The sequence below is a fragment of the Gallinula chloropus genome (genome assembly GCF_964237585.1).
Source record: "Gallinula chloropus genome assembly, chromosome: 3".
Taxonomy (NCBI): domain Eukaryota; kingdom Metazoa; phylum Chordata; class Aves; order Gruiformes; family Rallidae; genus Gallinula; species Gallinula chloropus.
In genome coordinates, this window is record NC_140087.1 from 103,018,311 (window position 1) to 103,035,486 (window position 17,176).

The 17,176-nt window shown below is 34.8% G+C and overlaps 1 protein-coding gene across 1 annotated transcript in view; it reads right to left on the minus strand.

The window, feature by feature from the left end:
- Window positions 1-5,454: 5,454 nt before the first annotated feature.
- Window positions 5,455-17,176, minus strand: part of PXDN (peroxidasin) — a gene marked incomplete at both ends in the record, with an annotated part of 84,915 nt that continues 73,193 nt past the window's right edge. Inside the window, 4 exons of the mRNA XM_084262067.1 lie at window positions 5,455-5,577; window positions 6,200-6,313; window positions 7,536-7,668; window positions 10,236-10,350. Of these exons, the coding sequence (XP_084118193.1) occupies window positions 5,455-5,577; window positions 6,200-6,313; window positions 7,536-7,668; window positions 10,236-10,350 (485 nt within the window). The remainder of the gene's footprint in view (window positions 5,578-6,199; window positions 6,314-7,535; window positions 7,669-10,235; window positions 10,351-17,176) is intronic.

Consider the following 17,176-nt stretch of genomic DNA (forward strand, 5'->3'; position numbering starts at 1 on the left):
TCTATTTAAGTTTCTGTATTCCTTATGAACTGTTGCATTCTGTCTGAAAAAAATTCAAAGAACTTAATGAAATCTTTATATTTTTCTCCCAACCAAAACAAAGCAATAGTTTTTTTTTCCTTTCTCAGGACAATTTCAGATTGCTTTTTTCCCTCTGGGTACTTTCTTCAAGCTAATCTCTATGAAAAGAGACATGAAACACTGCTTCGCTAATCCGTGGAATGGCTGCGAGCCAGGTTAACAACAGACAACAACTTATAAAGATATAAGTAGGTAGTGGGATTTATCTTGGCAAAGCAGCAACATTTTTAAAGCATGTGACTTGTGGGAATGTAAAGATGTATCGCCGAGGGAGGCATTAAATAGACACAAACATCTTTACCGAATGCAACAATAAGATTTATTCCTTTATCGCAGGAACTGGTGGTCTGTTCCATTTCTGAATCCAAACAGAGATATTCAATTCATAGCTTTTCAGCTAAACACAGCTGGCCAGATCTTCATGTAACTGAGACATATCTGATCTGTACTCCGCTCCGTCTGTTACCAGGCCGGAATGGTACAGCACAATGAAAGAACCATTCATAAGATGTGGGGTGGAAAACAAAAGGAAAAACATGTTGGAGGTGCAGAGATTTCCTTGCCATGTCACAGCAGGCTAACCATGAAAACAAAAAGGAACTATTTGCATGGAACTAAGTGGCCAGGATAATTGCAAAATAACAGTCTGATACTGCTGGGATGTTTGCTTTAAAATACGGTATTAGCAGACAATGTTGCCTTTTCATGACTCAGCCCAATCTCCTGATTAGGCACATCACAATGCAAAGCTCATCAGGACAGTACTAGTATCTACTAATTTATTACATGTTTAGTAGTTTATTGGTCAACTTTATTTTTGATAAGGATAACATTGTTTCTTTCCATTGAGAGTCTGACAAACTTACATCGTGAATATGGATGGGCATATGGTCATATAGGTATTTTTTGTTGACATATTCTATCTAGCAAGTGGTTTGTCACATAACAGATCTCATTTTTTTTCTTGTACATAATAAAAAATATTATTCTGAACTCTGAAATAACTTCACTGAGACCCACATTGTAGATGAGAAAGACAATGAGAGGACGGTAAACAGTTTTTCTTTCTACTGGTACTACCCTGTATATGCAAAACATTTATCTATTTTAACAATATGACAACAGAATAATGCACAAATTTTGAAAAAATTAGTCAAATATACCAGCTTTTTATACCTTATCTAGTTTCCAAACTAAAGCTATGGAACAGTCCCAGCATGTCAAAATCTCACTGCAAAGATTATTCAGAAAATACAGGGGTATTAAAAGGAAAATATAAGGAAAAATATTTTAGATCACATAATGACGCAAACTATGGTAGCAAAATATTTTTTTACAGAACAAAGCTACTGAGTACGGGAGGCCATTCCCTATAAAAGACAACTTTAATCTTACTGCAGCCAAATGATTCTTAGCTGTATTCAACCAAAAGGAATAAAGCAAATTTACTCAGTTTATTTCAAAAATAAATGAATCTTTCTTAAGATATTTCAGTATCAGCCCAAGAATTTTATTCTCAATGTCTAAAGTTTGTAGGGTTTTTTCAGGTTTTTGGGTTTTTTTTTTAAGAATTGTTAGCAAACTTCTTGGCAGTTAACTGTCTTGAACCCTGGCTGTTGTCTTGTTTGGACTAACACAAAGTTATATGCTGCAACAAAACCTTTGCTGCCTGTTTTAGTCTCATGGGAAAAAAACAAATATATTTTAAAAAATTGTTCAAATTTTAATATTTGAGTATAATTATGTTAGGCTTAGGAACTTATGAACTGTGTCTGTTAAAAGAAGCAGAGTCCATCTTGGAGTCCATCTTTAACTGCTCCCATTTCACTGTAAGGCAACTTAGAATTATTTTAATTGCAATGATATTGTATCAGAAAATGCTTTACTGTATGAAGCCATTAAGAAACAGGTGAATCTAAGGTGGATCTAAGAAAGGAACCACCCCAGTGCCCTAGAGATCCCAACACCTCCTTGAAGGATGAGAGTAACTCAGCAGTAATTCATATATTCTATGACAGAGAAACAAGATAAAGTAAAATAAGAGGATCTCTTTTGCACAGGAGATTCATTTTGAGCTGCAATTGAGTGAACCTGGATATCCATTTGTGAAATGATGTGAATGAAGAATGAATGTAGACCCAAGAGCTCTGGAAGGCAAGTCAAGACTGGATGTATTTCAAGATGTGAGGAGGTGAGAACCCTGTCTAAGAACAGGCTGTATGTAGGTGTGATGACGTTCCCATAAAAATGGGGAAAAAATGATCTGTGCTAACAGTTTTTACATGTATATTTGTGCTAAGAAATAAATGTATTTCTAAATATCCTTCTGAGTCTGCATGCATTTTTTCCCATCACCTAGAAGAAAACAGTGACTAGATATTTAAATTCTATGTGTCATAATATTAACGTACCTACTGCATTTACATAATTCATTAGCTCATTGTTTAGTTCTCAGAAATGGTGTATTGATCCTTCCTAACTTAAGTAATATAGATATTTGCTAAAAGCCTACACAGAGGAATCTTCCACAAATAATTTAAACAATGTATGTATCGAGAAGAAATCACTTGGAATGTACTTGGAAATGTGGCCCACTTTATTTTAACTGAAAAGCATTCATTATACAGTGCAAACAGTTCTTTGGTAAATTCACTGCTTAAAATAAAAACAACAAAGACTTTGTTTTAGGTAACATTAAAAAAAAAGAAAATAAATATGAAAAATTTGCAACATATTACAGCAATATTCTCACAGTGGACACTGAGGAAATGGTCATCTAGCCATTGGCCACTGTTTCAGAAACGTTAAAATCAATGCTGATTCTGCAGACACTGCAATAAAATTGAATTAGTACAACCCATGACTGCTTACATTTTAAAAACTGTGGATAAAGACCTGTTTTTCCTGAACGGTTTATAATCAGATGGATGGCAGAAAATAACTCAACATTACACGTGTTTAAGCATATCCAGAGTCCTAAGCCCATTTTATATACCATATGAATAAACAGTGAACAACGAAGAAAACCTCCCAGTTTACTCTGGAGGCTGGAGAAAAGGAACAATCAGATATAAGGTACTATTTTATAGTGTATAAATGGAAACTCTCTTCTCCTATACGCAGAAATCTTGAGAAAGTTTATTTAATATAAAATTGGAATAAAAGAATGCAAGTAGTAACCAGCTGGAAGTATTACTGCCTTATTTAACTGTTTAGACAGTTAAATTATATTTGGTTCAGCTCTGCAAACCTTCCTCTTTGAGGAATTTCTGCTATAGGTCAATGGGAGTTCCATCTGAGTTGGAATTACAGGACGAGACATGTGGTTTGGACTTCCAACAAAAGTCAACAAAACACCAGAGTATCAAAGGAATACAGGAATGTCAGCCTCTCGGAACCATATGATACTCAAGCATGCTCGCCACACACAATTTCTAAAAGTATTAACATAGAAAATTACATAAGTCAAAACATTGTATATAAAATCAATTAAAATATTCTTAAAAATATAAATTGTAATTCCACGTGTAGCTCTACCACACACCTTTAACACACCACTCACATGTACATATTGCTCCTACCATAGTATGAAACAAGTTTCTGTAGCAAGCTTTAAAGATACACCAAAGTTTGGATGTGTGTCACGGTATCAGTTTATCAAATTAGAAATTACTTATGTTAGTAATCAGAGAAATTATGTGCCAAAATGTTATAGTGGAACTCATATTGCTGTGCTAGATTAGTTATTAGACAGGTATTTGATCTACCATGCAATTTTTAAGCATTCGGTGTGTTTACATAATCTGAAATGTTTAAGATGTGAGTGTTGAATTTTGTGTGATTTCTTTGATACCCAAAAGCTCTGTTTCCTAAACTTGAACAGTAAACTCAGAAGTCAGGGAACCATATAACTAAAAAGAGCTCTGGTTCTAGTTAGTCCTGACTTAGGACTTAAGGACAGAACCATAAATTGTAAGATATTAAGTACTCAGGGAGAGAATCAATTCTGAATAAACACAGAGAAGTTGTAAAATGAGGTATGACAGTTGTCCTTCACTGAATGTAATACATAATTCCTGGTCAAAAATATGCAGTTTGTATTCTAAAAAGTACGCAACTTTGAAACACTAGTGTAGACATATACTCTATAACGTTGAACATTTATTAAGTGGGAATAAAGTCCATTGGCAGACCATTTTTAACATGAATGATAAAAATATTGAGGTAAAAATATATATGCATTAGATGAAATTGAAAAATAACCCTAAAAAAATATCAAATACCTTGTCAGAAAAAGTAGTCAATCCACGATTATTCATGATGCTTGGTTTTGACCTTTCTTTTTTTCAACACACAGTGCCACAATAAAATCAGGAACATATGTCTATTGACAATATGCACAATGAATCAGTAGGAATCCTTGTATTAAAAATGGCATGTGACAACTTTTCACATTTTCACAACAGGGCCATACAAAAACGTGAACTGATCTGAGATCAAGAGAATCGTGCTTTAAAACTGGACTGGATGGTCATATTACAATGATTTAAAATAAAATGGATCAAAAAATGTCAAGTTATTACATATTTTTTGACAAAAAGGATTATGTTTGTTTGAAGATCAAATGCTACTCTATCTTGTATGTTTTCCTAGAATGAGGAACACTGTCAATTACATCTGCAATATGCAGCCAGTTGCCTTTGCACCTTCCAATTACATTTATTTCTATTTCCTGACTAATTCTAGATCTTTTGGCTTTAAAATTTTGATTAGTTTTGCTCCTTGAACTAATGAAAGAGTGTTCAAAGGTGTCATGTAGGTTTCCTTATCTTTTTGCTGGTCCAGAAGCAGAAATGATTGTGGGTTTGCCGAAACTGGCCCCCAACGGCACTACGCTGGGCACAGTGACCTTGTGTTTTCCTTTTCCCTGCAGCTACTAAATAATAACAAAGAGCTAAATATTAAGTCAGACTCGTACGAAAAGGGATAGTAAACTTTTAATGTTGCTAATTAAAGATAGGAAACAAAGTGTTCCTTTTGGAGTAAGTCTTAAGCCCAGTCATTTTGGGTACCTAAAACTACCTGACAGTGTTCTTTTAAAGTAGCACCAGTTTGAGTTTGTCTAACCTGAGAAGTTTAACACACAATTAACTTTGACCTGTTTGATAATTTCCCTTTCATTAATTTTTGCATTGTGATTACCTTCATGGGCAGAAAATAAAATGATACATTATGTTATACTGTTACAGCACCATTAGAATGTTGTAAATCTTGATTTATTGCTGTTTTTAAGACTGTAGTTACCTGGTTTTGCCATCAGCAGGCACTGATATGATTTGAGGAGTATGCACCCTAAATTCTTAAAAAGCAGATTTATGGCTTCTTTTTATTAATATTTGGTTTTAAGCAGACCGGACAGCAATCTCCTTTAACCTTCACAGGCGATTTGCAGTCAGGCGGTGGGCATGATTCTACAAAACAGGTAATCTGGCCAGCCTGTGGCAGGGAAAAAAAAAAAGTAACAAACCCAACATTTTCCAAAACCAGAAATACATCTTTCATGTTATGGAAGAACATGTTCTCGTTCATCATCTCTAAGATCTTATTTACTATGATTAACTCCACATAGTTTATTTCACCATAAATATCTATTGGGAAGGCTCTTTGTATTATATATATAATGGACCCGTGTGCCATTTTATCCAACATTCAAGCAGGAAATTCTGGGATCCCAAGTACCGACACATTTATTACCTTTTCTTTTTCCAAATCTCACCATAACAAAAGAAAAATAAAATCTAGCACTAAGGTAGATGAACCTTTACTGATTTTTACGCATGTTAGGAGACTTTCTCAAGAAGTGTCTCACTTCACAGTTAATTTTGCCAGTAAAACTACACATCAATGAAAATGGAAATATAATAAAAGTATATAAAAACCAGTGTCAAGGGTGGGGATATGTGAGCAATGTAATTTTCCACACCAAATAACTGAAGATCCATTAAAAAACAATTAGCAATTATTACCCAGAAATTAGCAGAGACAAAACTGGAACTGCTGTATTAGAAGTAGAACCTAGTATCATTTCTATCTGAAACACAATTATCCACATACTTACTTTGCATTCACACACAGTACAAGGGTCCCTTTTCCAGGTTTCATTGCTGGAATATGATTTACCCTTTTCATCAGTGCAATCTGTTTTACTGAGGCGTGATTCAAGTTTTTTTATCTGAAAACATTAAATAAAATCAAGTAAAAGTTTTTATCTGTGCAAGTTATTCGGTCTTTTTTCTTATGCTACACAGTTGCTGACAAATACTTGTCTGGGTTTTTCTTCTCACTGCTTAGTTTTGATAATGTTCAAAGACTGGAAGTAGGTAACACGTGCGGAAATAGCCTTTCAAAAGAAAACTAACAGAAGGTACATATTTTCTACCATTGGATTATACAACTAAAGCATACAAAAGAAAGCAAAGTATGTGTGACAGAGAAAGATAAATCTAAACTTTCAAGAATGTCTCACTGAAAAGGAGGTGAAATTGAAAAAAAACCCCAAAACCTACTTTAATTAAAAACATTTGCTTGGACTTATGTACTATCTCTATTTGTTCCTTAATGATGAAAAAAATTGGTTATATGACTAGATTATCTTGCTGACTGTGTGCTTCTTAGAAACAGCACTTGGGAAGGCACAATTTTTAACAATCTCTCAGTCTTTTTTTACATTCAAATAAGACAGAGGAATTTACTGAAGTGTATTAAGTCTTAACATGACTTTTGCACTCTCAAAATGGGAGCACTGAAGATGAGTATAACAAATTGGAATCAACTTACTATGCACATAAGTATATGATCTGCATCAAGAAATTACATGGAAAAGCTGCTCCAGAGGAACTGGAGGAACTTAATTATTCTAGGCAAACATTTTGGCCTACTTTGGATTTGTCTGTCTTGTATGATACACATTGTCAAAACTGAATTCCACTGAGTTATTCTGAAAAAGTCTATTTATACCACATTTTAGAAATCTAAGCGATCTAGAACTTACCTATGTTTAGAGCTGTATTCTAGCATGCTACTTCTTATGAAGTCTACATTTTAATCGTAGTTTTACATAGACTCTATATATTTCAGATAGGGAAAGAAAGATTGGTTTAACTCTATAGACAAATTTATAGAGAAAGACTAATCCTATGTTTACTATACAATGGCTACACAAGGCTTCAGGTTCAAAAGTCCAGAGGGTTTAATTCCAGAATATTTTAGAATGTTTTCAAAACAACATAGAAATAAAGAATAATAGCACACCATGTTCTGTGTTTTTTTTGAGATAGTATGTGGTGGGTTTTGGCTGCAGAGATGTCTAATTATTAGAAAATTAAGAGGACTGATGTTAGAAAAACACGATAAATTAAATCTGCAATTAGAAACTAGCCATTATAGCATCTTACCTGGTTTCTGAGGCTTGAAATAGTCTTTTGCATTTCCAAAACGAATTCTTTGAAGTCATTCACTGCGGGCATGTTTCTGTTTTCATTAGATGCTGATGTGGCATTGCGAAAATATTTACTCTGTTTCACAGAACTGCAACAAATGAATGCCAAGTCAGGATATTCATCTAACTCATTTTTACATTGCCAGACATTTTAGAACACCTAGCAAAAATGTAAAAGAAGAGCAACCAACCAATGTAGGAACTGTATGAAGTACAAGAGTCCATGAGACCTGCTGGTGCTGAATACAGCCTTGGGGTAGGTGAGCTATGGATTAGTGCTAATATCATTAGCAACAGGTAATTTCCTTTGCTTAGAAAAATAATGTAACTACTTCATCCAGGTGAGAAATAACACTGTCACCAGTAACACCGTAAAGCATCACTTAAAATTCACTGGAAAATCTAAACCTCCTGACAAAAAGTAAGAGTCTTAAAAAGTATTAATTCAAAATATGAATTTCATATTTCACATTCAGTTTCATAGTTTCTCCCCTCTATGCTTAGCAAAATATGCACTTAAAGAAATGTGACTTTAAAAGGTTGGGTTTTATAAATAAATGAGAAAAACATTTACATATGAACATATATTCCCATGTCCCATTTTAACAAACATTTGAAATCAATACTGATTATCAGACACACAATGTAAAGTCTTTTGCCTATAGCACTTTCCAGCTAATATCTGATAAGAGTTGTACAACATTAAATTGTGTTAATCAATTCAATCTTTTGATGGGAAACAGTTACCAAATTAACTGCCCATAACTAATAATATGTTATTTGGCAGGGCTTAAGAAAACTTGTATCTAAGAACAAGGATAACACTAATTATTAAGTAACTTATTAAATTAAGGTCCTTGAATTCATAAGCGTATTCCTATTGTGTTAGCATACCTTCTCCAGAGCTAAGGGACACTCATAGAAAGAACTTGGAAAGAAATCCTCTCTCATATAATAGGGTTTATGATTTATAATTTTTCTGCATAAATTAAACCAGCACTTACTGGCAGGTGTTCAAGCTACTTAGTTTCCCATAGTTTTTCATCTAAATTAAAGAAGAACTCTAAACAACATAACATGCCAAATTCAAGTAAACCAGCTGCTATTGCATAACAGAAAGTCTAATCTTCCCCACCTGCTCAAGTTATTGAAAATGAGAAGGGGGAAAAAAAGGAGAAAAAAAAAATCTCACCATGAACGGCATTTAAACAAAAAAAGGAGCATGAGAACTGATGATAACATTAAAGGACTGAGCTTTAACTTTATTTATACCATAAATAAAGTTCTGTAAAATTGCTAATTTGTTGTCCTAATCAGTAATTGGACAGTTGTAAATTTTTGAGCTTAGTTTCTGAAACACAGTTAAACAAGTTTAATAAAAACAAGCTGCTTCTCAGATATAATCCCTTTTTTCCCCCTTGTTTTCTGTTTTATTTAATTTAACCCTTCTACAGTTTTAGAATTCACAGAATCACAGAATCACAGAATCACAAGGTTGAAAGAGACCTTTGAAGATCATCAGGTCCAACTATTCCCATCGTATGCTAAACCATATCCCTAAGTACCTCATCAACCCTTTGTTTGAACACAGCCAGGGAAGGTTCTTCTCTGGAGATATTCAAGACCCGTCTGGATGCCTATCTGTGCTAGGGAGCTGCTCTGGCAGGGGGGTTGGACCCGATGATCTCTCGAGGTCCCTTCCAACCCCTACAATTCCGTGATTCTGTGAAAACATCCTTCCTCAAGTATTGCTTGAAAGGAACCTTTCTTTTTCTGTCTGCAAGTAAGATTACACTTAGCTGCTGTCTTCTCTTGTCTAATATCCTAAACACCTAAAGGCCTATCTCACCTTTAAGGCAGATTTCTATCAGTTAAGTGAAATATAATGGCAACATTTTGCTATAACGTTTGCATGAGTATCTGAAACTGCTGAGTTAAATTTACCCATCTACATATCCACCTACCTGTTGATATGTAGACTCACGGAGTCTCAAATTCACCCATCATAAAGGATCTTCAGAAGACATGTTTGGTCTGAGCAGAACTCATTTCATTTTAGTAATTCGTAGATAAGTTTTAATACTCTGGAAATTACAGGGACCCTGTGCAGTTGACCATTTGTGACCGACATTTTGATTTGCTTCCTTGCTAGTGTATTTTGAGGATTAGGGAGTTATAAACAACAGTGTCTGTAGCACTCTTCCATTCCTGCTTTGACTATTTTGGTACTAGAAGCCAGTCTCTACTATTACCAGAGATTTTTATGGTAGTGTTATCAACTCTTGGTTTCCTCCTATTTCTACAAGAGGACCCAGCGGCTCTAAGGAGCAAAGGAAATAATTTAGTTTTGCTACTGCAGGCACAGTAGGAATGTGGGATGCCAATCCGCCAAACTAGGCTTCATTGCTGAGTTTTTTTCATGAAAACACAGGAAGAACAAAAGCCCTATACTGTGTCATTCACAAAGGATCTTAAACAAATTTGAGGTTGGAAAAAAAAGTGGTTTACTGTTAGCAGACACTTTAGCAAAAGTATCAGCATGAAATACATCAATCATAAACTTGAGAAAGCACATGATGGAAAAAGTGGTACTCAGTTTCATTGCATTTTGCTAACAAATGATTTTTCATACTTCCTTACAAAAAATAAACCTCACCTTACTGTCTTGGACATTTTCTTCAACGGTTTGTCCTCCTGAAAGCTGTAATCAAGAGAACGTCTTCCCCGAAAGTGATACGAAAATGCATTAAACTGTCCTCTAGTTCTACAGTCTGAAATTAGACAAGAAATTACACATTGTAAGGTACAGTATAATTGTGCGGTTATAATATTGATATGGGTTTGCTGTATCTTCTGAACTGGCAAAAGTAATTAATCTGTTCTGTCTTATCCCTCTGGAATCAGTTTGATGGCAGCTGAATATGTCTCAGCAATGCAACAATTAAGCAAGCTGGATGCAGAGAATTTAGTTATTCAAAGACAAGCTTTTTGATATGAAGCAAATGAGTAAAGTTTATTTTCACAAATATATCAGTGCTACTTAAACTATTGTTTTCACTTTTGAAATTTCCAGTCTCTTGGCTTTTAATTATTTTCTGCTTTCTGAATGGGGTAGTTAAGTATGGAGGAAAGCAATGATAGAAAAAACAGCCTGTTGCTTCCTGATCTATTCCAGGCATTATTATTTGTTATTTTTGGCATTTAAAAGAGAATCTTCAATTAAATCCTGGAGAACATTTGCAGACACACTTTACTGGCTGACCAGCCCTATTTCCATATTTTAGGGATTTGAAGTTATCACCGAGTCACTTAGACCCTAAGATCCTACTTTACAGAGAAAATCTCAAGTCTGAGAATAATCATGACAGAAATCTTCTCTTAAGGTCCTAAGAGGACATCTTCACAGGATGCAGAATGCCTTTGCTTCAGTTCACTTTATTTAGCCTTCCAAACACAGTGAGTGTTTGGAAGGAGTCCCATTTAAAAAAGAAAAGGATAACAAAACAAAACTGGAACAGCACTTTGGAGGAGAGACAATGAGAAAATAAAAGTTTTATCATTTCTGTTCACAGAAACTCTAAAACAAAAAGATATAATGGGCCAAGCTGCAGCAGGGATCAGCAGCACATTCAACTGTTAGAAGCAGAGTCTCTGAAGAAGGGGAAACTGTATCCCATGGATATATCCCAGCAAAGTCTGGCATTAGCAGCATGAGCCATGAAAGCAACTGAGTAGGGGAAGAAGTCATTTTCCCTAATGTCTCCCTTAACCTGAACCAGAACAAATTTATTCAGAAAGTCAGTAACATTTTATGAAGTATGTTTTTTGGAATTCAGCAGTAGCTAGATGGAATATCTAAAGTAGTAACACAAGTTATTTCACAAGTTTCAAGTCAAGAAAAGAGCAGAAATCTCTTTCCCTTTTCTTTCCTTGCAGCTTGTCCCATTCTTGAGAAAATTTATTCTTCCTATAATAACAGCACCACCAAAGAGCTGGATGATACATACTGTCAACATATTATTCATTCTTCTTGTGTGTTCTGCTGTTTCTCACACAACCTTCTTACTGCCCACTCAGAAACTAAGCTCTTTCAGACGGGAACAGACGGACGTGTCTGTAGGATGCTTGGCACGAAGGCATTTTTGATCACTGCGAGACACTTCTATATTTAGCATGGTGAGAAAACAGGTCACACTCTGAAGGGCCACTGGCAAAGCAACTAGTTTTGGTCAAAGGAATTTTTTTTCTTAAAGCAATCTGTTGCTTAAAGTTTTCCTGAGTGTCATAGAAATTTCAGCAATGGAAGCAATTTGTGAAAGTTTTCTGCTATCATCCTTTGTTTAATGACTGCTAAGGTCATCTCAAACAATGCAGAATTTTATTTTTTTTTAATGATAGCACAATGGCCCATTATTTTCTTTTATTCCTAAGCTGTGTTTTAGAAACAAAGGTCTGAAGTCCAATTCATCTTCTGCACAAAAGCTGAATGTTGAAAAACAATCTAGGGATTCTTTTTTGCTATGGAAATTTTCTTTCAGAAGTTAGATATTGTTACACCGCAAGTATCAAGATCACACATATGTTGGTGGAAGCTATGTTCACATCTTCAGAAAATCCCCTGCCCCCCACAAGGTCTTAAAAATGCAACTACATTGTGAATTAGTAGAAAAGTCCCTGACATTTAGAAGCATTGAGCACTCTTAATTTCCAGTGAATCACCTTTCAAAATCTGGCTCAGGAGATAATCTAACAATAGATTAAAATAAATACCACATCAAAAACTAAGGAGATGTGAAAAAAATAATACATAATGTAATTGTTGCTTCTGATTGATGATATTTCAATTCTCTGAGATTCATAGAATCAGAGAATTTTTAAGGTTGGAAAAGATCCCTAAGATCACCAAGTCCAACTGTCTGTCCAATACCACCATGTCAACCACTCCTTTGCCTGAGCCTTTGAGGGGCTGAGATCTTAGATTTGGGGCCTCATTCAAGACTTGGGGTTTAAATACAATAAATGACATGCTATGGCTTTTATGACATAAATGACACCCTATGGTTTTTATGGCTTTTCACTAGGGATGGCAACTACTTGCAGATCCCAGCTAGCAAAGAGAGAACATTGTCTTAGCTTAAGGTCACCTGATTTTCAGTTTATGAATTAGAACTGTATTTTACTGATCATGGATACCTAAAGAAGATAAAATATTGTTGGTTTGGATGAAATACAAGTAAAAATACTGATTTCTCTCAAAATTTGTAATTATACAGAAGTGCTGGATTACATCAAATGTACTACTATTCAAAGAAAGAAGGATGTAATCTTTAAAATTACAGACCATGGAACCTTGTTTCTGTAGCCTGGCATACTCTGAATTGTTATTAAGTTAATAAGATACTGTCTTTAAATGTAAATGTAAATGTAAAAAGGATATATTTGAATGTAGAAAGCAAAAATGAATATGGCATACAGAAAAAAAACGAAGGATATGTGCAAAGAGAAAACACTTTCAGACAGAAATCACCATTTTGGTATTTTGAAGAGTTCTTCATAAAGAATTCTGGTTGTCACAGAAGATGTTTCAGTCTCACACTGAGACTGCTGTTACCATTTTAAAAAGGTAAAGTGCATTTAGTGCATAGTCCAGTGCTGCATACTGTGTTCCCTGAAGATGAAAGGGCATGCTGAGAAGCACATAATAAAATGTAATAAGTAAAACCAGACAATTTTTATCTTGGAATACAGCACAATAGTTAAATTGTTGATGGCTTTCTGGATGTAATGTTTGAATCTAAGAGATTAATGTGGCCAGTACAGATGACATAATTTTTGGTCTGATCTGAAAATGCAGGAATTTGTAAAAATATAGGTCTAACTTACTGGAAGACCATATATAAATGCACTCAGATTAAGAATGTGTCTTAAATCTTCTAATAAAATTCAGTGGAATTTAAACATGTTTAATCACAATTTCTATAAGGCTGTTTTCCTGAACTAAACAACAAAGAACAATATCTGGTAAAGGAAATAGGTCAGTTGCTAACTGAGAACTGTTTAAAAAACCCTGCCTTTCCTTCAGTTTACGCTTATGAGGATTACTTGCATCTTGTCTGAATCACTTCCTACTGGGTTGTTGTTTAACATCCAACAAAGGGTTAAAGAAAAATTTCATTCTGATTTACAAAAAAAAAAAAGACTCACAGTGCAAAGCATTTCAAATGTACATATTTGGAGTACAATCATGTTTCCATTTGGCCAATATGTCTTTGCATCTATTTTATAGTCTTTTTTTTTTTTTTACATAATTTCTCTCACAAAAATATTTGGCACATCCATAACAGTACACTTCTATTTGAGGGGAAAGAGACTTATCATATCTGTTCAGATCTGTGATACAAAGTCAGTAGGAGTAAGCATAGAAGTGTACAGAGTACTTCAAAAAAAAAAAAAGTCTCACTAGAGCATGAAAAAAAGCACGTTTCTTGTTTGATAATTTTGAAGTTTGGATGCTCTGTGCTCAAGTTGCAGTAAATCTGCAGAAATTGCTCATCATCTCCAGCAAGACAAAGAAAGGTAGAAGGTAAAGAAAACTAGAAGAAAAACCTGTGTACCTCAGTGGAACCCCTTCTTTTTCCCACTATAATCCAGTAATTCTGCTGTATGATTGGTTAACTGAAATATAAGGGTAACTTGGTATTATTACATAAAGGAATAATGCTCTGCTTTGTAAGAGATAAATACTAGTGTTACTCAAGAAATCTAAGAAGCCGCTTTTGGTAACTAAGAAGTTTTTCTATTCTTCATATGGAAAAGTATTTTGACTTGAACAAAACAGGAAGGATAACAAAAACAGATGTGTTTTTTAGCTTTGCTGAAACAGCTGAACATATGGGTCATTTATTAGACACACACAAAATGAAATGAATAGTATTCTGTATTGTAAATTTTAACTTTGGAAGATTTTAATTATAAAATAATCAGAATAATTTTAAGTGTGGAGAATGGTATGTTTTTTTTCTTTTAAGTAAACAAGTAAAAATATTTTAAAGGAACAAAAAAGCTTAAAGTATTTAACTTAAAGTAAATGTATTTATCTTAAAGTAAATATATGCTGTGTATTCCCCTCACTTCAGAACAGTGGTGAGTCCCCAGTGCCACAGAATGAAGGAATTTTTTTTAATGAATCCCTTAACTGGATTCTCACAGAAAATATCACACCCATTCATCCATTCAAGAAAGAATTCAAGACATGAGTGTTTCTTTTTTTTTTCTTCATTAACCTCTGCATAAATTTCAAAAGAGTTCAGAAGAGGATACAGATAGGCAGTTTTTTTAAAAGAACCTTAGTTATTTACACTTTATTTTGTTTGGCAGTTGTCTAACTGTACTGCAACCAGTACTGGTAGTAGCATTTTTTAATGAAAATACAAACTAGGTTGTCAAAAGATGGAATACTACAACAGCTTTCCAAAGATAATATGTGCTCTAGAAGACTCTATGATAACCTAACATTTAGAGAATCACCATATAATTTCTCAGAACAGCTTTACAATTTTTCCCAATAGATACAATTTTGGAGACCAGTGTAAGTGAGAGGGACCTTGGGGTCCTGGTGGACAGTGGGATGACCATGAGCCAGCAATGTGCCAGGCTATTGGCATCCTGGGGTGTATTAGAAGGGGTGTGATTATTAGGTCAAGAGAGGTCCTTCTCTCCCTTTACTCTGCCCTGGTGAGACCACACCTGGAATATTGTGTCCAGTTCTGGGCCCTCAGTTCAAGAAGGACATAGAACTCCTTGAAAGAGTCTAGTGCAGAACCACCAAGATGATTAAGACAGCAGAACACCTTCCGTATGCAGAAAGGCTGAGGGAGCTGGGCCTGTTATCTTGGAGGAAAATGAGGGGTGACCTCATTAATGCTTATAAATATATAAACAGTGAGAGTCAGGAGGACAGAGCCAGGCTCTTCTCAGTGATGGCCAGTGACAGGACAAGGGGCAATAGGTGCAACTTGGAGCATAGGAAGTTCCATGTGAATATATAAGGAGGAACTTTTTCACTGTGTGACGGAGCACTGGAACAGACTGCCCAGAGAGGTTGTGGAGTCTCCTTCTTTGGAGACATTCAATTTAGTCTAGGTGATCCTGGTCTGGCAGGAGGGTTGGACTAGATGAGCTTTCGAGCTCCTTTCCAACTCCTAACGTTCTGTGATTCTGTGGTTCTGTGATAATTAAAGTATTTCTGAAACTGTCTAACAAGTTGCATGAGTCATGGCAACGTGAACTTATCCTGAAGTGGTAAAATATGATGTATTTGATTATGGTGAAACATTTGAAGAGTGATAATTGATTTTCTGCCAATGCTTCTGGCATATGTCAGGGTTATTTTGACAAGATTCTAGAAGACTTTGCATGCAAATTACAATGTATCAACCATATCTAGATTTTTACAAGTAACTGACATTTATTTGGGAATAGCAAACCTGGTAAAGACAATGCTTAAAAAATTGCAATACCAAAAAAATAAAGCCCTGGTAAAAACTAGGAAAGGCCTGAATTGAATTATATCTGGGAGAAATTGTACAAGATTTCATTGAAATCTAAAGGCTCACACAGATAACTGGCATTTTGAGCCAAGGCTTCTCAGAATAATTTTCCTAGAGAGTGATTTATTATTCAGAGAGTTGTTTACAGGAGAGGACAATAATCAGTTCATAAAGTAAATTGTGTGGTATCTTTGAATTGTAATTCTCTATCAACTTTTTTTTATTTTTCATGATATCTGAGTTTGTTCTTATGGTAAAGTCACACTAGTGAGAGCCATTTCTCAGCGTTTACTGTATCCGTACCAGGTTGAAGGGATATTCTCCATCAGTTTACAATTCATAATTAATTTAGTGCCTTAAATTCTGAGCTATATCACCAATGGACTCTCTGTTATCAGGGACAATTATATCTTACCAAAAACGTTAAAAGGACACTAGAGGAAGAATCTGATCTCTCTCTCAGAAATAGAATCTGATTCTTTCTTCATGCATATCTTCTGACAAAATATTGAATAGCCCACTCAGAAGTAGTAAACTCAATAAAATCAGCAGCAGTAAAGATGAAGAACTCAGATCTAGATACCCTTCATCAGCAAATCTATAAGATGTGGGTATTAAAAACTATGTTCTTATTATAATATTCTAATGTTGTCAACTGATAGTGACATTACTCCCTCTAATAAAAACCATTTTTTTTCCAGTCAGTAAATTGGTTTACAGCCATTTCCAGATCATCAGAATTACACAAAGAAGTTCCCAAAATTCCTGAATAAAATTTTTCACCCAGGGCATGTAATTTGAGTTTTGTCAAAAGAAAATGATGATACTGTCAAGGAGATCGTTGTCCTCGGAAGTATTCTATTGTGATGCTACTACAAATCATTCTGCAAATGTGTGATGCAGAAAATTCTAACTTCCAACTATGTTACAGATGCAGAGAAGTCTGATATGATAATGGCTAAAGAAAAGCCATCCAGAAAAATCTGTATGTGAGATAAGCAGCTACCAAGCAACACGGGATTCTCAGTGTCCTGTGTTTCATGCAGCA